At 42.0% G+C, this 17,528-nt stretch overlaps 1 protein-coding gene across 3 annotated transcripts in view; it reads right to left on the bottom strand.

The window, feature by feature from the left end:
* Window positions 1-540: 540 nt before the first annotated feature.
* Window positions 541-17,528, bottom strand: part of LOC139332594 (dmX-like protein 1) — a 52,679-nt gene continuing 35,691 nt past the window's right edge. For 2 of the 3 annotated variants that reach the window (XM_070964636.1, XM_070964635.1), the window contains exons 36-51: window positions 17,103-17,305; window positions 16,740-16,888; window positions 16,409-16,494; window positions 16,085-16,280; window positions 15,325-15,442; window positions 14,842-14,904; window positions 12,853-12,939; window positions 11,620-11,738; window positions 11,121-11,268; window positions 8,345-8,405; window positions 7,657-7,784; window positions 6,622-6,699; window positions 6,368-6,459; window positions 6,126-6,178; window positions 5,622-5,839; window positions 541-4,038 (exon numbers count right to left, since the gene is read on the bottom strand). In XM_070964636.1, coding sequence (XP_070820737.1) covers window positions 3,799-4,038; window positions 5,622-5,839; window positions 6,126-6,178; window positions 6,368-6,459; window positions 6,622-6,699; window positions 7,657-7,784; window positions 8,345-8,405; window positions 11,121-11,268; window positions 11,620-11,738; window positions 12,853-12,939; window positions 14,842-14,904; window positions 15,325-15,442; window positions 16,085-16,280; window positions 16,409-16,494; window positions 16,740-16,888; window positions 17,103-17,305 — 2,039 coding nt within the window. In that variant the 3' untranslated portion in view covers window positions 541-3,798. The remainder of the gene's footprint in view (window positions 4,039-5,621; window positions 5,840-6,125; window positions 6,179-6,367; window positions 6,460-6,621; window positions 6,700-7,656; window positions 7,785-8,344; window positions 8,406-11,120; window positions 11,269-11,619; window positions 11,739-12,852; window positions 12,940-14,841; window positions 14,905-15,324; window positions 15,443-16,084; window positions 16,281-16,408; window positions 16,495-16,739; window positions 16,889-17,102; window positions 17,306-17,528) is intronic. The other variant, XM_070964637.1, reaches the window with a different exon arrangement.

The raw sequence follows: 17,528 nt of genomic DNA on the forward strand, positions 1-17,528 counted from the left end.
ACAAACAAATACAGAAACCAGTTGTAGGTTTAAGGTCCCCTGTGGAGACTTTGACCACTAGTAGCACTAAGGAGCAATGTTTTCATGAACAGTTCGCCTTTGTTTTTGGGCATAAGCACAGACAACATGCTACTCCACTGATTGACAGTTGCCAACAAAGGCAGAGAAGAAGACTGCTAGCAAGTAACCATAGATGTAACCAATGCATAAAGAACAGGCCTGAGGATGGAAATGCATTTAAAATGTTGAAGGATACACGTGATGAATTTTGGTAGACACTGAAGGTAAACTTTGCTTTTGTTTAAAATAAAACTCCGCAGGACAGGTTAAAGTCAGAAATAGTTTTATATTCCTGCAATTACAACAGAAACTTCATGAAATGTAGAGTTAACTGAAAGTAACGATTTTGACTTTTTCTTAATCAGCGCAATTATGGATGTCAATGGTTTGTTTGCTCTAATGGAAATACTCAGACTACAAACATGTAATTGTTGCGGTGTTCATATACCTGCATCTAATAAACATGTGGCTCTTTTGGCTTGAGATGAGTCATTTTCCATCATTTATTGTTCATACAAGGTTTTCACTGAAAAAGTACTGCTGAATGGGTAATGGAAGGAGAATGGAGGGAGAGTTTGTGTGGATGTTTCCACATTTCCCCTCATTTGTGACAATTAATAAAATGCATCCTACTGGAGCTAAGATGATGTGAAAGATGAACATCAACAAAACGTTTGCTCATTGAAAATTATGCTGCTTGTTTTCAAAAAAAAAAAAAAAATTGCTTGTGTTACATCATTTTGTTTTATTACATCAGTACATTTTCTGTATATTATACATTGATTTACACAATAGCTTCATTATAAAATTAGAATTATCTGATCAAATTCACATTTGCAAGATTGAAGAGGGAGAAAAGGAAGAAGTCAGAGTTTAATATGATTTTTTTCTTTGTTTTGTTGAACAGAGTGAGTTTTGTTTAGTCTGCTAACGCCCGCTAACAGCTGCACCACGCTACACTGACACAGTAAAGCTGATCCGTTCATTCGGTTTAGAAGCAGTATTTGGGGAAAAGCGCTTGCTTTGCGTGTATGTGTTTTATTCTCCAGCTTCGGTAAGAGTACATACAGTTTGGCTTTAATAAAAAATTATTTTATTCTCAAGTTACTGCAGGAGTACACGTCATTTTCCAACCACTGTGACATGTGGGGAAAACTGTGTGTTTTTTCAAGCCCATGTCAGGACATGAGAGAAAAAGACATGGGAAACCAAGAACGAGGAGGAAAAAAAAAAGCAGGAAATAAGATTACACGTGACTTTTGATCAATCAGTCTGATCCTAAATGTGAACATATTTCATAAATATACCTATATTTGTACACTGATATTCTTCATAAAGTGGCTTTTGTGTCATTGCCCACTGTTTCTCTACGGCTAGTCGTTAAGATTATGCAATCATTATGAGAAGCCTTGTCTATGCGTCTACATATATACATAAATCTGCTTCATTGAAAAGGTTTTCCTCAGTTTATCCTCCCTGAAATCAAAGCTAATGTACTTTTGTTTCCTTACAGCAGCACAGCACGGTTCTGTGGGTAGTCGGCTTTGATGGATTACACTCCTTCAGACTAAACGGCTATAGGACAGCTGAACCTCTTCCTTATTTATGTGGAAGACGCATCGTATTACACACCAACCTAGACTACATTTTTCAAGCAAGGACTGAAGGCAAATGTGCTGCATTTGGATGATATATAAAGAAAGTTAATGGTAAAAAAAAAAAAAAAAGCTTATGTAATTAATTGTGACAAAGGACCTGAATGGCAAGCCAGATAAAGCAAGTCTGCTAATAAAATTAAGATGACTACAAGGCAAACAATATTGTTTCCAAGGCGGTTTTCCATCATGGTCCGTATGGAAAATGAAAGTTTGGAGTCAATGAAAGGGAAGTGCATTGTTATTGGAATAAAACAAATCACAAACAAAACAGAGTATTCATTAAAACTTGTTTAACTGCCCCACCCACCCCCACCCCCTTTTCCATTGTCAACAGCAAAGTTTCCTGCTACACGCTCTTAAACTGAACATTTCAAAAAAAACAAAAGCAGCCAGGAAATGGATTATTCATGGTGTCCCATACTAACGAGGGCCGTGTTAACTTTAAGCTACTCTGTGCAACTTAGTATCACCATTATCAGGACCAACAGTACTTTAGTACTGTGCCAACATGGCAGAAGTCGTTTCAAAGATTAAGGACACTTAATAATAATACCACTGGTTAAATCTAGGCCGGGATAAACAAACACCGTACTATATATTAATCTTACTACCAAAGGCTCGGACTGCTTCACTGCCATCCGGCCTTGTAGAGTTTATATGCATTACACTACATATACTTTAGCTTAACTTTAATGTGCAAATAGAGTAAGAGAGATGGCGCATTCAGGTCGTCCATGAAGACTAAGGAAACGTGTAGTGGCACACATGTAAACTCAAGTCACAAATTGAAGAATATTTTTACATTCTGGGAAACACGCGTCTTCGCTTTCTGGCAGAGTTAATGATACATGAGAAGATTGACACTCTCACATCTACCCGTTAAATATGAAGCATTAGCCAGCGGTAGGTTAGCTTAGCTTAGACTGGAAATGAGGAAAACGGCTTTGTGTTGTTCGTTTAGCAGTCTGAGCCAACCAGCTGCTAGATGCTGCTTTACATAGAAGTGAGCAACATCAGTGTGATATCAATCTCCTCTGCGAGAAAGCAAAATGTCAAACTATTGCTTTAAATTGAAGATGTGTTTATTCTTTCCACCCTTATAAAATCAAAGTGTTCATTTCACGTCAGGCTGGGCGAAGCCATCAGCCTATAATTAAAATGTGAAGCAATGAGTGATATGACATTGACATCCTGTAATGGTTAAAGTGTGGTTTGATCATGACAAAAACCTGGTCCTCTGCTCTTCTTCTGTGCTCATAAATGTGTGTGGAGCACCAGAATGCGCCATGAATCCTTGTGACTGGGTATAATGTGCTTTGTACGATGTCCACTGGCCTTACTGCGTTGTGCTGAGCGGGTTCATCAGTGTCGTCCAGTCTTGCGGGGACGTTCAGACCCCTGAAGGGATCACTCGCCATCCCCGCACGGTGCACTGCGAACACTCTCTCCTGCATTTCATCGGCCGAACACTCCAGCAGTGATTCCAGAGGAGCCTCCGCTATCATGACCTCTTTACTAATATGAGCTAATCAATAAGGTGATGCTGTATGAGAAGAACAATGCTGCAGTTTTAAACTCTTCACAGTCTCTTGTTGCTCCTGCTCCTTCTACAGCTTGTGCAAAAGAAAGAAACAAACAACAAAAAAAACCAGGGTCTCCACGTAGTGTCTGTTTTGGAGAATCTCCAGCTGGGTTTCTGTCTCCTGACTGTGCCCTCGGTCATTACGCTGTGCCCAGCTTGACTTCCACTACAGTTTCTAACACTTGTAGAGGCTCCCGTGTTTGGTCGGCTTTTCGTGCCACGCAAAGCGCGGCAGGTGTGATCATTTCCACCGTCCCTCTTCGTCCCCTGGATCAGACGACGACACGCTCTCACTCTGTGTAAGTCTGTAAATCCAGTCAATAATCCCACTTCATTTACACTGATAATGTCATTGTTCTGTCATGGCATCATTCCCTGAAAATGAACCCATGACAGCCACTGTTCCAATCAGGGATCTCCACAGCGGGCTTGATCGTAAAAATGCACTTCACATTATTCGATTAAATTGCTTGAAACACCTTATTTTTCTACATTTGTCTATATGATGAACTTGACATCGTTCTTGAGGTTGCCGTGGTTGTTGTTGTTATTGACAACACTGAAGCGGTTGGGGAGGATCCTCATCTTCATGGTTCCGTCGGCGCCACAGGAGAAGATGTGATTGGCCGGGCCCACCTCGATCTGCATGACGCCCGTGCCGAGGTTCCTGAACAGCGACTGGCGGGCGTGTTCGCTGGGAAAGGTGTAGAGCGGACACTGCGTGGCCAGGCTCCAAACCTGAGGAGCCCAGAGAGGAAGAGTTAACACAGAGATCCTCTGAAACAGCACAGAACATTAAAGAACAAGAGCTGATATCTTTCCAAAACCAAGATAAACAGCTTTCTGTTCACACAGGTTTTAGATGTGTGTGACTCTGAATGCCCAACGGAAAGAAGAGGAACGAGAGGACGTCAGAAATTCATGTTAGCTGAGGAGAAGTTGGCAGGCTGTGGGTCTGAGGGAGAGCTGCAGGGGGAAGGAGGGGACCGGAGAGGAAATGAGACCAAAGCTGAACAGAAAGTGGAAGGAGGAGCAGTCACGAAGAAGACGAGGGGGAGAGCGAAGGGGGAGAGAGCGACAGTTTGAAGAACAGTTTGTTAGCTACTATATAAGCAGGATCGTTTTTACTTTCCATGATTTCATGGAGGCATCACACACGTCCTTTACTTGATCCCACGCACGCTGTCGTGATGCTTTAAACACTCGCTGGTTCACATACACAGTTGAAAATGCTCCCCAACAGTTACACTATTTACTCAAGTTAAGCCTTTTTAAAAAACAAAAGTATATATTTGTGACCTGTTTTCAAAGATTTACAGCTTTAGTAAGAACCAATGAGGGTCCACTGAGAGCCATGCTGAGCTCCGTGCAATGTTTTTGATGCATATTCCCTGCCTGAGAGCATTACTATTTGATAAGTCTGTACATATTAGTGCAGACTATTCCACTGACTCTCATCAAACACTTTAAAAGCTCTTATAGTTTTGCCCAGCCATGTTAAATTTTCAATCCGCCAATATAGGATTAATGACTTCAGATGAGAGACATCAGACACGGCTTCGGAGGTTTTTGTGAGCAATCACCCAGAATGACAGTCACTTGAATTTCAAGCAGATGTGCACTGCACCATTTCTTGTACGTCTGCGTGACGCAGCAGCTTCATCCTTGGAGTGACAGCTGTGTGATCTGCGCCAACATATCCAAGTCTACAAGATGAAAGACCCGCTGTCTCTGAAAATATATGAGCTGAAGATGCTCACGTCTCCTGCCTGTTCACTCAAAAGCACTTTCCTTTGCCTTTTCCCGTTTCACCTTACGCGTGTGTCTCCGTCATTCAGTCGCACTGTTGTTCCCTGCAGGTGGTTAATCGTGAGTGTAACACTGGTTTACACTGAGTCTGCAGGCGCAAACTGTCTCTGTGGAGCAGGAGGAGAGGCATTCACACCTGAGGGCCAAACCCCCTGCAGGACTGTTGAGTCAGCCACAGGTCAACTTTGTGAAGAGCAAATGATCAAAACTGTTTTTAAAATTTTTGGTATTACTATTCCCGGTGAAGCTCTCATATAAAATGAATGACTTTCCAAAAAAAAAAAAAAAAAGTCACAGAACCTCGATGACTTAAAATTCTCCAACCGAGCGAATTGTCTGGTTTCCACTTGCTGCTGACCTTGAACGCTGCCAACAAATGCTCATAAATATTCATACATCGCCCTGTCTTGAATATACCTCTGAAAATTTCATATTTATTAAACAGAAATTATTTTAATGACATTAATTAACATGGAGATGCAAAGTAATGGAAAGGAAGTCAGCACAAATACCTTGATGTTGCCCTCGGATGATCCGCTGATAAAGCAGTCCTCAGTTGGATCAACAGCCAGTGCTTTGACCGGCGAGTCGTGGGCCTGGAAGCTCTGCCGCTGGTGCCTGTGGGGAAGCTCCAGGATGCTGATCCAGCCCTTCCTCCCGCCTGTGATCAGCAGCTGCTGCCTGGGCGCCATCGAGAGCACGGTAGCACCGGACTCGTGGCAGCAGAAAGCTGGAAAGCGAAAGGGGAAGGGTGGGGAATGAGATGGGTAAATCAGAAGGAATGTGATGGAATCAGGTATTAAGAGAAGAAATCAAAAAGGTGGACAGAGAGGAGAGGATGTGGTCAGAAAATAGAGAAAGATGCCCATCAAGCGAATGTTTTAAAAGTTGTTTGTCTGTTTGACCCAAAATCCAAAGATATTCAGCTTAATATTAGAAAAGACAAAGAATATTCACATGTCACAAGCTGGAAACAGAGATTTTTTAACAAATGCATTTCTTGTGCTGCTGCTTACCATGTACAAGGCTGTTCGCAGGAGTCACCAGAGTGTCCCACAGACACACGTTCCTGTGGAGTCAAAAAAGACCAAATTATTATCTATCCTTCTACCGTTTTCATCAAAGGATGTGGTATGATCCCTGTTGGCCACGGTGCGGTGGAGCCGAATGGAAAAGATTCAGCTTTTAATTAGAAGTTGATGGAACAGAATTCATTTGGGGGGCTGGAGACAAAATTTGCCTTCCAAGCCTCTCGTACCTGTTGTCTGTGGAGAGACCCGCAGTGGCGATGAGGGAGGAGGAGCCCACAAAGACAAAGTCGTGAGCTGTCTTGTTGTGGCACTGCAATGTCTGGCAGAGAGAAACAAAGGAGATGGTTAGTAACAGTGACAGTAATAGAGAAGCAGGAGAGCGGAGAACAAAAATGAGAATGACAGGAAGAAAGCGCGAGGACACTGAGAAGGTCTAGACAGACGCAGGCGAAAAACAAACGTGGCTCGGTGGATTTCTTACCAGATACGGTTTGGGGGTGTTTCCACTTGTGTTGGTTTGCCAGAGACTCAAACCCCCATCGGCATCTACGATACCAAACTACACAAAACATTCAGAGAGCAGATATCAGACTTTGCTGAAATGAAGTGAGAATTATGCTTTGTTTTACACAGACAGACAAAAACATATTGCCCGGCGCTCCTCCTGCGTTTGCACACCCACTAAGAACCTGCAGGTGATTTGGACTGGCCTCAAATTATCTTCCCAAACCTATCACTGGCTTCAGAAGTCCAAGCACCACTTACATAACTAAAATCAAGTGCTCTGCATGTCCTCTCGTCCCCCCCCCCCCCCTTTTTTTTCAAATGCATATTTCACTGTTTCGGCCAGAACAGGCAGATAAGATAGCACTGGCACAGGAGAGGCACCATCTGAGGAAATTATTAGCTTGAGGCGAGTGCCTGAGTTCAGAGCGGTTGAATCACTCAGCTGAAGAACAATGTGTGCTGAAGCCAAACTCCCCACTGTGGTTTGTGCCTGAATGGCAAAGCTGTGAGAGAAAAAGTGTGAAAATGTTGCTGAACCTGACGGGCTCAGAGGCGTGTTGCAAAGCTCGGAATAGTTTGACGTCTGAATGGTGGCAGTTCACTGTTCAAACGGTTCAGGCTGTGCACGGTGAGGGCATCGCTAGGTCACGCAACTGTTCTGCATATGCTCCATCGTCTGTTATGACGGATGGACGGATGGTCGCTGGTGTTAGGAGTCATCTGGTTAAGTGCTGCTAAAAACAGATTTTCTTTAAAAGGGAACTCAAACACAATTTGTTAAATCTCAAATATGTTATTTTGTTATTGCTGGTTTGGCTTCTTTGGCTTATGGGTTGTTGACATTCTTATTTTCTGATTTTTGTGTTGCATTTTCTTGTCTGACTGAAGCTGTGTTTTTTGAGTTGTGGTCTTTTTCTTGCTGTTGTTTCTGTGTGGACCCCAGGAGGAACAGTGACTGCTTTATGGACATGAAAAGAAAGAATAAAGTGTGTGTGTGTGACTCTGTAACCTTGTTTCCCTGGTGGTTGAATCGTATCCTGGTGACTCTGGAGTTGCCTGGACTTCTGAAGCAGATGATCTGCTGAGAGTGACCCCACTCGAACATCCTCACACTACCATCCTGAGCTCCAGTCAGGTCTGCAAAACAGAAGGGGGGAACAAAAAAAAAGAGTAAGATCAGTTCAGCTCATTTTCCATCACATCTTCATGAGCGTACTGGTCCCAACATGAGGTTTTGGCATTTCTTTGTTCTCAAAAATCATCTATTTTATATTTGCTGAAGGAAAGGGTTTACTTCACACACACACACACACACACACACACACACACACACACACACACACACACACACACACACACACACACACACACACACACACACACACACACACTTCAACAGCAGCTCTTACAACCTGCTGGGAATTATTCCACCCAAACACCTCACAAGCAAATCCCCACTCTGCCGTCTGACTGGAAAATACAAGGCTGTAACAAGTAGGGCTCACTCAACCTTTTCTAAATCAACAGCAGCACTGGGACCGGAAGAAACAAAAAGTTTGCCACTTGCTAAACATCCGTATAAGAGAAACTTTTTGGGTGATGCAACCATCCTCTACAGGCTCTTGTTAACGTGAGAAATATCTCTGATCGCACCTTTAAGAGGCAGATAAGTTCTGACAGATACCAGCTGTACTTACAGTAAGGCAGAGTGGGATGGGAGGTCATTCTCCTCACATTGTTGATATTTCTCTTGATCATCTGGGAGAAGAAAAAATGAGGAGGAGGAGGTTCTTAGTTCTTAGCCAACATTAGTAGAAAACAATGCATTATGATAGAGGGGAATTCTTACAACAGGGACAAGCACACTGCTTTGTAATAGTACACAGTTACAACAATATTACACTACTCTAAAGCCTTTCTCACACAGAATACATTCGTTGCTGACTTCCTCATTTGTTAAAGTGAGTTGTTTTTTTTGTCATCTACATAAATATTACTACTTGATTGAGACATTGGAGGACTGCTGAAGTTTGATATTCAACTTGCTTTTGAAGCCTTAATTAACCATCAGGGGCACAAGGGATACTTGGCCCTGTCCTCACAGTTAATCCAGACATAAACACTCATCAGTACGACTCTGCTCAAGCAAAGTGATTCATTACTGGTTGGGTTAAAGTAAGGCTCGGGCTCAGGTTTCGATATAAACACAAATCGACTGGGAAATGGACTTCGACATGCCAGCCTCATTATTTTTTTGGTTGTGGCTTTGAGGCTTTTTTAAAAAAAAAAAACATTTCAGACTTGTTTGATATAAGAAGAATCTCATTAACAGCTTCAAAGTGAGCTTGAAGATTTGTTCTTGAACTCAGAGCAAAACTGAGTAATGTATGACATCACACGACCCTGGACAAGAGTGAATGAACAACAACGAGCAACAGATGTGTTACTAAGTCTGACGTGGTAAAACTAGTGTTAACTTTTCTGTAACTAGAACTATCGCCTCTCAGTTGTATGCCACCACCAACTAATCACATCCATGCCTGTCCAAACTCATACTGTAACATATGTAGTGAAGACTTTGAGGGATTTCATAAAAGGTATTTGGCAAAATGGAAGTTATGGAAGTCACTATATTGACGCGTATGATTCTAGTGAAGTAATTTCCAGTGAAAAACATGATGTCTTCACTTAGAGACTATTCTTAGAGAGGACTGATGGAGAGCTTCATCACATGGTACAACAACATCCAACTGTGGATGCTTTACACATATCTTCAGCAGCACAGAAGATCTATAAAATCAGCACAGTTTCAAGGTGGACACCCAAGAGTAGCGTCAATTCAGTATCTGACCAAATGCGGAATATGCTCACAATCTGCCCTTCTGAGTTTTGGCTATGTTTTGAGTTACTACTAATGGCCAGAAAAGTGTTTTTGAAGAGCATTATGATGTCACAGGACGCTCAGATACTCCCTAAAAGCAGCTGACTGGTTGATTAATTGTGGGAGATATATCAGATTTTTTCACCAATAACAATGATCACTCCTCATCAAAAAGATCTCAAATGCAACCAGTAAAGAGTTCACTAAGGTAGCACCAAACTGGGGATTGGGAGTCCTTGATTGGCTCTGAGATGCTATTTACAAATGAGCCTTGATCTGATCACTTAAAAGAATTAATAATTATGAAGCCAGAGTGGATATATTTAACACTGTATTTAAGCTCCTGCATGAATGGATGGCTGTTCTAACATCACATAGCATAAGCTGTCTTAATAGACTGCAGCTCAGTATTTTCTGTACTGTATTATGAGTGGTGGCCCAGAGAAGCGGATTAACAGCAATGAGTGCCACAGATTTATTTATTATTGTCTCTGAATGTATTCTGCTCCACTCCTGAGCACACCGCCTGACTGGTTGGTAAAATAATTACGAAGCAGAGTGGCTCTTACTGTCCAGTCTGCATATCAAGAGCAATGAGCAAGCTTGTTAATATCAGCAAACATGACTCACAACTACTCGATTCAACAACACCGCTACCACCGAAATCAAATCAATCTTCCTCCCCACCGCTAACGCCAAGTTTCTCTGCTCAGCTATTACAGATTTTACCATTAAAAAAGCATAAAAATGATCGAGGTTTGGGCCTGGTGTCTCACCAGCTGATGCTGCTGGAGTCAGCAACATCGTTGTTCTTTTGTAAGTCAATGAGGGAAGCTAATGTTAGCAGCCATGGTGCTTTTGGCAAACTGAGCCCAGAAAGAAAGATGAATTATTAATTAGTCATTTAAACTGCTTTGAGGATTTTGCTTTGAGTACAAAGAAGGACAGATCCACAGCAACAGGCATCATCAGCACTGAGGAGTATACTGAAGCCATGACAATCATCACTGCACTGTCTGTCGAAGCATCAGAGACCCTACTGCTCATTTTAAAGCTCATACATTTAGAGATGCTCCAACATCGGAGACTCTGCACTTTCTTTCAACATTGTACAACCATAAAATAGCATTTTACAAATAGAAACAGAAATAATGATGACAAAATGTTCACTGTGTGAGTGTCAAGACTTTTTATACATATTTTCATGATGCACAGAGATTAAGTGAAGGCTTCAACAAGGCAGAAAATCAAAAAATTAGGGCGGCAACTAACAATTATTTTCAGAATTGATTAATGTGCCAATCATTTTTGTGACTGAATGTGATTCAAATAGCTCTTATAATACACACAGTATTTCAATGTTCAATTTTGACTGTTTTCCTACTTTTTGATCAGTGAAGAAGTCTAAGTTTAAACGTCCATTTAAAGATCGGGGAAATGAGTCGTTAGGAACATCCCCAGCTGAACTATGGAAGATTTGGCTCTGTATGTATGGTCCTTTAATCAAAGGTAATCATAAGGAAGACAATAAAGAAAAAACAAAAAATAGCTCAGGTAATACCATCACATACAAATTCAGGTCTAGAGCTCACCACAGATGCACCCCGGCCCGTCTGCACTCCACCCAGCCACGGCATGTTGATGGGTGTGCCGGGGCTGCTGTGAGTGTACGGTGTGGTGCCGTGGAGGGCTGCAAAGTCGTCGCGTGCATGGACCACCAGGAAGTCATCACTACCAACACTATGGAGACAAAATAACTGTTAGGTATATTATGTATTTTCATAATGATCCTCAGAGAAAAATAGCAAAATCATGCAAACATTGTCCTGTTTACAAGAAAACTTTTTTGCTGGCTATATCCACATCTCCATATGTATATCCATCCAAACATGGGCACACAATGCAGATGCATATACACCACCTACACGGTGATTACAGAACCAATCACATTGCAACAGGCCCACACTCAGCTTAGCTCTGTTGGTATGAGGGTGAAAAGGTGACTTGATGTTACTCTGGATGAACCCTCACAGCCGTTGGCCTCAACAAGCCCAGCATGCACACACAAACACACACAGATCACTCTCTTACCCTTTGGTTTCAGCCTCATCATCATCGATCCACGTCAAGATCTGTGTGGCCAAGATGGATGACACATCCAACTCCTGAATGTCATGGGTGGAGGCCATGACTAAACAATTTCGATTTGCCTGGGGGACGGACAGAGGCAGGAGGTGGGGAAGGAGAGAGGCCGGTGACAGAGAGGATAGGGTGAAAAGAAAAAAGAAAAAAGGATGAGGCTTAATGTATGTGCAAAATCTGAAAAAGTTAGAAGGTCCACAAGAGTGAGACAAACACTTTATCCAACTCTATTCTGCCTGTGGTGAGAGAACCATAAGTTCTGCTTTTAATGACGACCTGGGGGGCACCTTCCTTTGATTGTTGTCGAGAAGAAGCCAGCGCCATTGCTTCCCTTTACATAAACAGCTACATTCAAGGCAGTGTGAGCCTCTTTAAATATCAGACAAAGAGAACACGGGCTCAACAACATCAAAGGGACGAGGATATGGCATAAGAGTTGTGCCACTGGCCAAAACAGTTTCTTATTTGTTCTGAATTTGAACTGTGTGCTCTGAATTTGAAGGTGCATTGGTCAAAGAGAAACTAAAACTTCAAAAACAACATACAAAATTTAATTTAATTGGTAAGTAGCAAATCTGTTTTACCACAGTGGAAAGCACTGTTACCATACACAGCAGGCCTGAAACCACTTAAACCTGGAGACACACAACACAAAAACACTAAACACTAAGCTAAACACTCCACCATGTGCAAGAGCTAGTCGTTAACTGTCTGCCATTTGGTGCCAGACAGATAGCATACAGTGGGTTAGAGCTCTTTCACTAAATAGAGTTGCCTGCTGCAGCTGGAAATGAGGTTGGTGAGCGGTAACACTGGGGAGGAATGCACCAGCTCCTACAGAGGGTTAATGAAACAGTTTACTTTGCTGCTTGTGTGCAGTTTCCCGATATATACAAGTAAGATTTGAATGTTTTTGCACTGATGAAAGTCATGCCCGTATATATATGTATTTAATGTTTTCTCAGAATGACTTTAAAGCAGAGATTACTGCTTCAATAGAAATACAGCACATATAAAACAGTTAATCATACACATTATACTGGAGCTGTGTATTCTGAGTTTTAAATAAACAGGCCGGTACTGACCAGACAGATTGTCAAACCAGGCCTTAGTTGGAGACACACTATGCTTTTCTCATATTGGGTTGTGTTGTTCAGTGACATCTGTGTCAAATAGTCGTACCTTGTTGATGGCAAAGGCTGTGATGATGTCAGATTCCTTGTGAATGATGCGTGCCTTTCCTCCAGGGCAGCCCAGATCTGACTCACCCTGCACAGACGAACACACACACACCCATGGAGACTCAATCATTACAGCTGAAATGTTGGTTAACATTCCCTGCAGACAAAACAGCCATAACTTCAAATACATTTCCCTTCATGCCACAGAATCATGGCCTGACAAGACCCACGACAGAGGTTGATGAATGAAATGTCAAATCATTTGCTGTAGAAGATAACAGAGCTGATGTTATAAAAGAACAAGGGCTCAAGCTAACAGTGCATTCACATAATGTTGGAATAATGGGAAAAATGAGGTCCCCTGCCTGGGAAATTTGACATGAATATATCTTCTATAGATCTTCTTTGTAGTGTCCATGTTCTTTCCACATTACGATGTAAAAACAAAGGCGGGGGAACGAACTCAGGAAATGAGACCCTCTGAGGAGCATGTGAATGCACTATTACTGCACTATACTTTGTGATCCAAGTACTCTATGGTGTTTGTTTGACTTGCCTTTGGGGGTTAGCAGAGGTCATGTGAGGTGCATAAGGACACACAGTTAACCACAGCAGCACACATAACTGAATTAGTACCATTAGATGGCATGAGCACATGCACACTGTGCCATAGAGGTCCTATGAGATGTATGCAGAGTAGGATATACTGTCGCTCTTTATATTGTATAGAGATGCTAAATTTTGATGTTAAATTTGATCAAAATGAGACAGGCATTCTTTGAGCATGAGATTGAATTAAAGTCTTTACAGCATTTATTCAAGGGGAAAAGACCATGTCTTTTTCTGTCAGATGGAATAAAGTACAACTTGACTTGCAGAAATCTAAATATGGTGGTTTGCCATTTTCACAGAGCACATAATCCCTGTGGGATGCAGATTCACTGCGACAGTGTTGGGCCCATTAATCAGAAGCTATTCAGCTTCATAGCTCGTCCTCTGAGAGACTGGGTTAATTAACACGCAGTCAAATGGAGTAGCTACAACGTGGCAGCTTGCACTGAGTGAGCCAGAAGATTAGAAAACCTCTATGAAGCATCAGTGTACAGTGCAATTTAAGATTTATGGCTCATATTCACATGAATATTCAGATAGCTAAATGTAAGATTAATATCAAACACTGACAGGAACATACAGAGTTCATGGCCCAGAAAACACATGTGCTGTAATTCTGTCAAGATCACAATTTTTATGTTTCTCAGATTATATGTGACAGGCTGCATCTACCATTCTACTGCGGCAGGCAAATACATGGCACGTGATGTGCATGCTCCCATATCTAATCAGTGGTAGTTTGTGCCACCCACACTGCAGTGTGGTGATGTGAGGTATGTTTCATAAGGTTTCACAACATCTATACAGATTATTTATTAAGTGGTCTTGACATATCAGAAGTAGTATTTGTTAATAAATAAAATGTCACACATTTTTGTGAACATGCGACAGAAAACTGTCAGATAAAACAATGCCATTTCCTGCTGCAGCCTGGTTCTCTGAAATTTAGGCCTCTGCCTGTCACATACGGTGAAGAGCGCTGGTCATTTCCTAAGAGATTAAAGGTGTTTTTTAATTATACTCAATGGCATGGTTTTATTTATGAGACATTCAATTTTCAGGATTATAATCTCCCGGACTCTACCACCACAAGAACGGCCGTGTCACACCACAGGGCTGGGCATTGTTTGACGTTTTCAAATATCAGTGCCGATACCTCACTTTACTGAATATAAACACACATAAAAAATTTTTTTGGAAATCAGGAAATGTGAGATCAACGAATAAGTGAGTAAGAGTGATGATCTAATGAAATAATTTTGGTTTCAGTTTTCAGTGCTTATGGTTACAGACACAGTTGGGCCAGAACTGAGATTTGGTGCCCAGCCCATCCCCCACCCCGACACCATGAGTCCCAGTTTATCTGAAGCAGCAGTACCTGATGGTTTCCTGTCTCCTCCATCCCTGAACATTTCATACTGTCAGTCTGGTCCTCACCCGACTTTAATGATTGGGGAAGCAGCGCAGGGTAGTCACACAAACAAACAGAAACACGCACGCACGCACAAAACACACACAGCATTCAACAACCAGTGATGAACCATGCAGTCAAACACACACGGAAACTGAATTATTATGCTGTTAATCAAACAGGGTGTAATTATTTGAATAAAATTACAGCATCAACATGCAACTGGGGGCAGTAATAAAACATGTGGTTGGCATGCAGAAACAATAAAAGCACAACAGGGATGTGAAAGCAATTACAATGCAGTGTGCCTGGCGATAAATACAGAGACATGTTGTGGATTTTATCAGAGAAAAAATAGTTAAAGTGTTATTCAGTGAGAGTTACAGTGTGCTAGCTGTGCAACATGGAGACAGTTCATGCAGTGGGTGGCATGTTGTTAACACGGCGTACCTCATTCGGGTCCCGTTTCTTGGTAAAGATGTGTCTGATGAAAGTCTCCTGTACTTGTTCCTGTTTGACCAGAAACTGCCACAGACGCTTCACTGGCAGCGCTGAAGGGTGGCTCGTCCTGAAACGAACAGAACACCTCTCGCATATTAACACTAATGCTCATTAAATTAGCTGTATCAGTTCACTGAAGCACAGCAAAATGTGTTGGAAAATATTATTTCTGACTCGGGCCATTGGTGCTGATCTGAAAACTCCACATATCTGGTGCTTAAGGCAAAACACAATAAAAGCACATGCAGCAACTGATGTTCCTCCAAGAACAGTGAATCCCTACAGTACGCACTGTACGAGCCATGTGGAAATCTACAAGGGTCCCAACTGCTGAAGGGCAAAACGTTTCATCTATGGAGATCTTGAAGATCCATAGAAATACATTTAATGGTATGGATGTGTTGCACGGAAATATTTGGTGCTGAAGGCAAACTGTAATCAATTAAACAGGGTCATGTTGACATTAATTAAGGATGTTTAGAAGCTGAAGGGTATTATCTGTAGGCTTGAAGCAATATCATAAACGACAAGTCAATTGCTTTGTTTATGTAAAAACATAAATTTCCTTCAGGCCCTGACAGAACAGAAACATGTAGATTACCAAACACACGAAGGCAGACTGACTTCAAATTCAACCTAAATAAAACCAATACATTTAAAACTTCTCATACTCCTTCTTTAACTTGTGTTACCCAGCTCACGGTGGTACCTGAACGGGGTGTTGGACGGTTCATACAGGGCCTTGTGTCTGAGCAGGGCGGGACCAGGTGTTTCATCCTGGAGGTGGGTGGAGATGTACTTGGAAGGAGGGCCCCCGAAGATCTCCAGCCTTTTCTGCAGCACCTGCTCCCAGCGCTGCAGTGTCTTCAGTACGGCGTGACACAGAGGAGAGCCCACAGGCAGATCTGTGGTAAATCGAAGCAGCAAGATGGCAATACGATGAGGTAAGACAGGCAGTGAGAAATGGGGCGCCACTTAGCTACATCCTGGACGTTAGTACATCAGAGGGTGTGTGGTGTAATTTAGTGTTTACCTAATAGATCATATCCAGCCATTGGGTAAAAGGATTTGAGGTTGACCAACACCAGCTGAACCATTGCCAGACGCATCAAACACCAACTGGGAGGAAAAGAAGCCATTAGAAATCAATTACTATTACTGTTAATAAATGGCTCCAAGGCTGCCTTCAAAAGAACTGGTGCCATAAAGATTCAGACTAAATGTAGAGCAAAATTTAGAGGCAGGACGACTGAATACTAAGTCAACAGAAAGACATAAATACATACAGGTTTACTCCTGACAGCTTGAATTGAGGTGAAGATGAGTCACTCTCTGCAGTAATACCCGCTCAGCACTGTCATTACCTGTATGAATTGTGGTTTGAATGCTCTCTTTGTGGAGAGTTGGGGTCAAACACATCTTCATATTCATCATCCTCCTCTTCTTCATCTTGACTGCCCTGGCTCTCCTCCGAGTCATACTCAATTCTGCTTTCTGACGGTGGCAATGAAGGCTAAAAGACACAAGAACACAACAGCAACAATAATGAATAAGACTTAGACAGGTATGAAAAACAACATACGCTTTCTTTTACAGCAGATAAACATAATATTAACTATAACCCTACAATAGTATGGATAAAATATAATTATGCTGCTATACATGAAGGCTGAATATGAACTATTATCTGAAAAGTCAATACACTCAAGACTTTTTCTCTGGATTACCTTGGCAATGAAGTAATCCCAAATGCTGAGCTCTGGAGGGATGAATCGTTCTTTAAATATGGAGGTAGCTTCCTGTTCCACCACAGGGCCATGCTTGGGACTGGATGGACCCTCCCGCTCTATTCCAGACTCCTCTCTGGATCCACTGCGCGATGACAGAAGTCTGAAGCGTCTCGACTTCCTGTCTGAGCCGCTCGGTGAGGCTGGGGTGTCGAGAGAAAGTGTTTTCAGCTGCTGTCACGAGCTGTCACATCCTGTACAATACATACAGTGGCTTGCAAAAGTTTAGGTACCGCTAGTCAAAATTTCTGTTACTGTGAATAACTGAGTGAGCCAAAGATGACCTGATTTCCAAACAGCATGATGTTAAAAATGACAGATTTCTTCAATATTTTAAGCAACATTACTTTTTTATTTACGTCTTTT

Source organism: Chaetodon trifascialis, chromosome 6, assembly GCF_039877785.1.
Source record: "Chaetodon trifascialis isolate fChaTrf1 chromosome 6, fChaTrf1.hap1, whole genome shotgun sequence".
NCBI lineage: Eukaryota > Metazoa > Chordata > Actinopteri > Chaetodontiformes > Chaetodontidae > Chaetodon > Chaetodon trifascialis.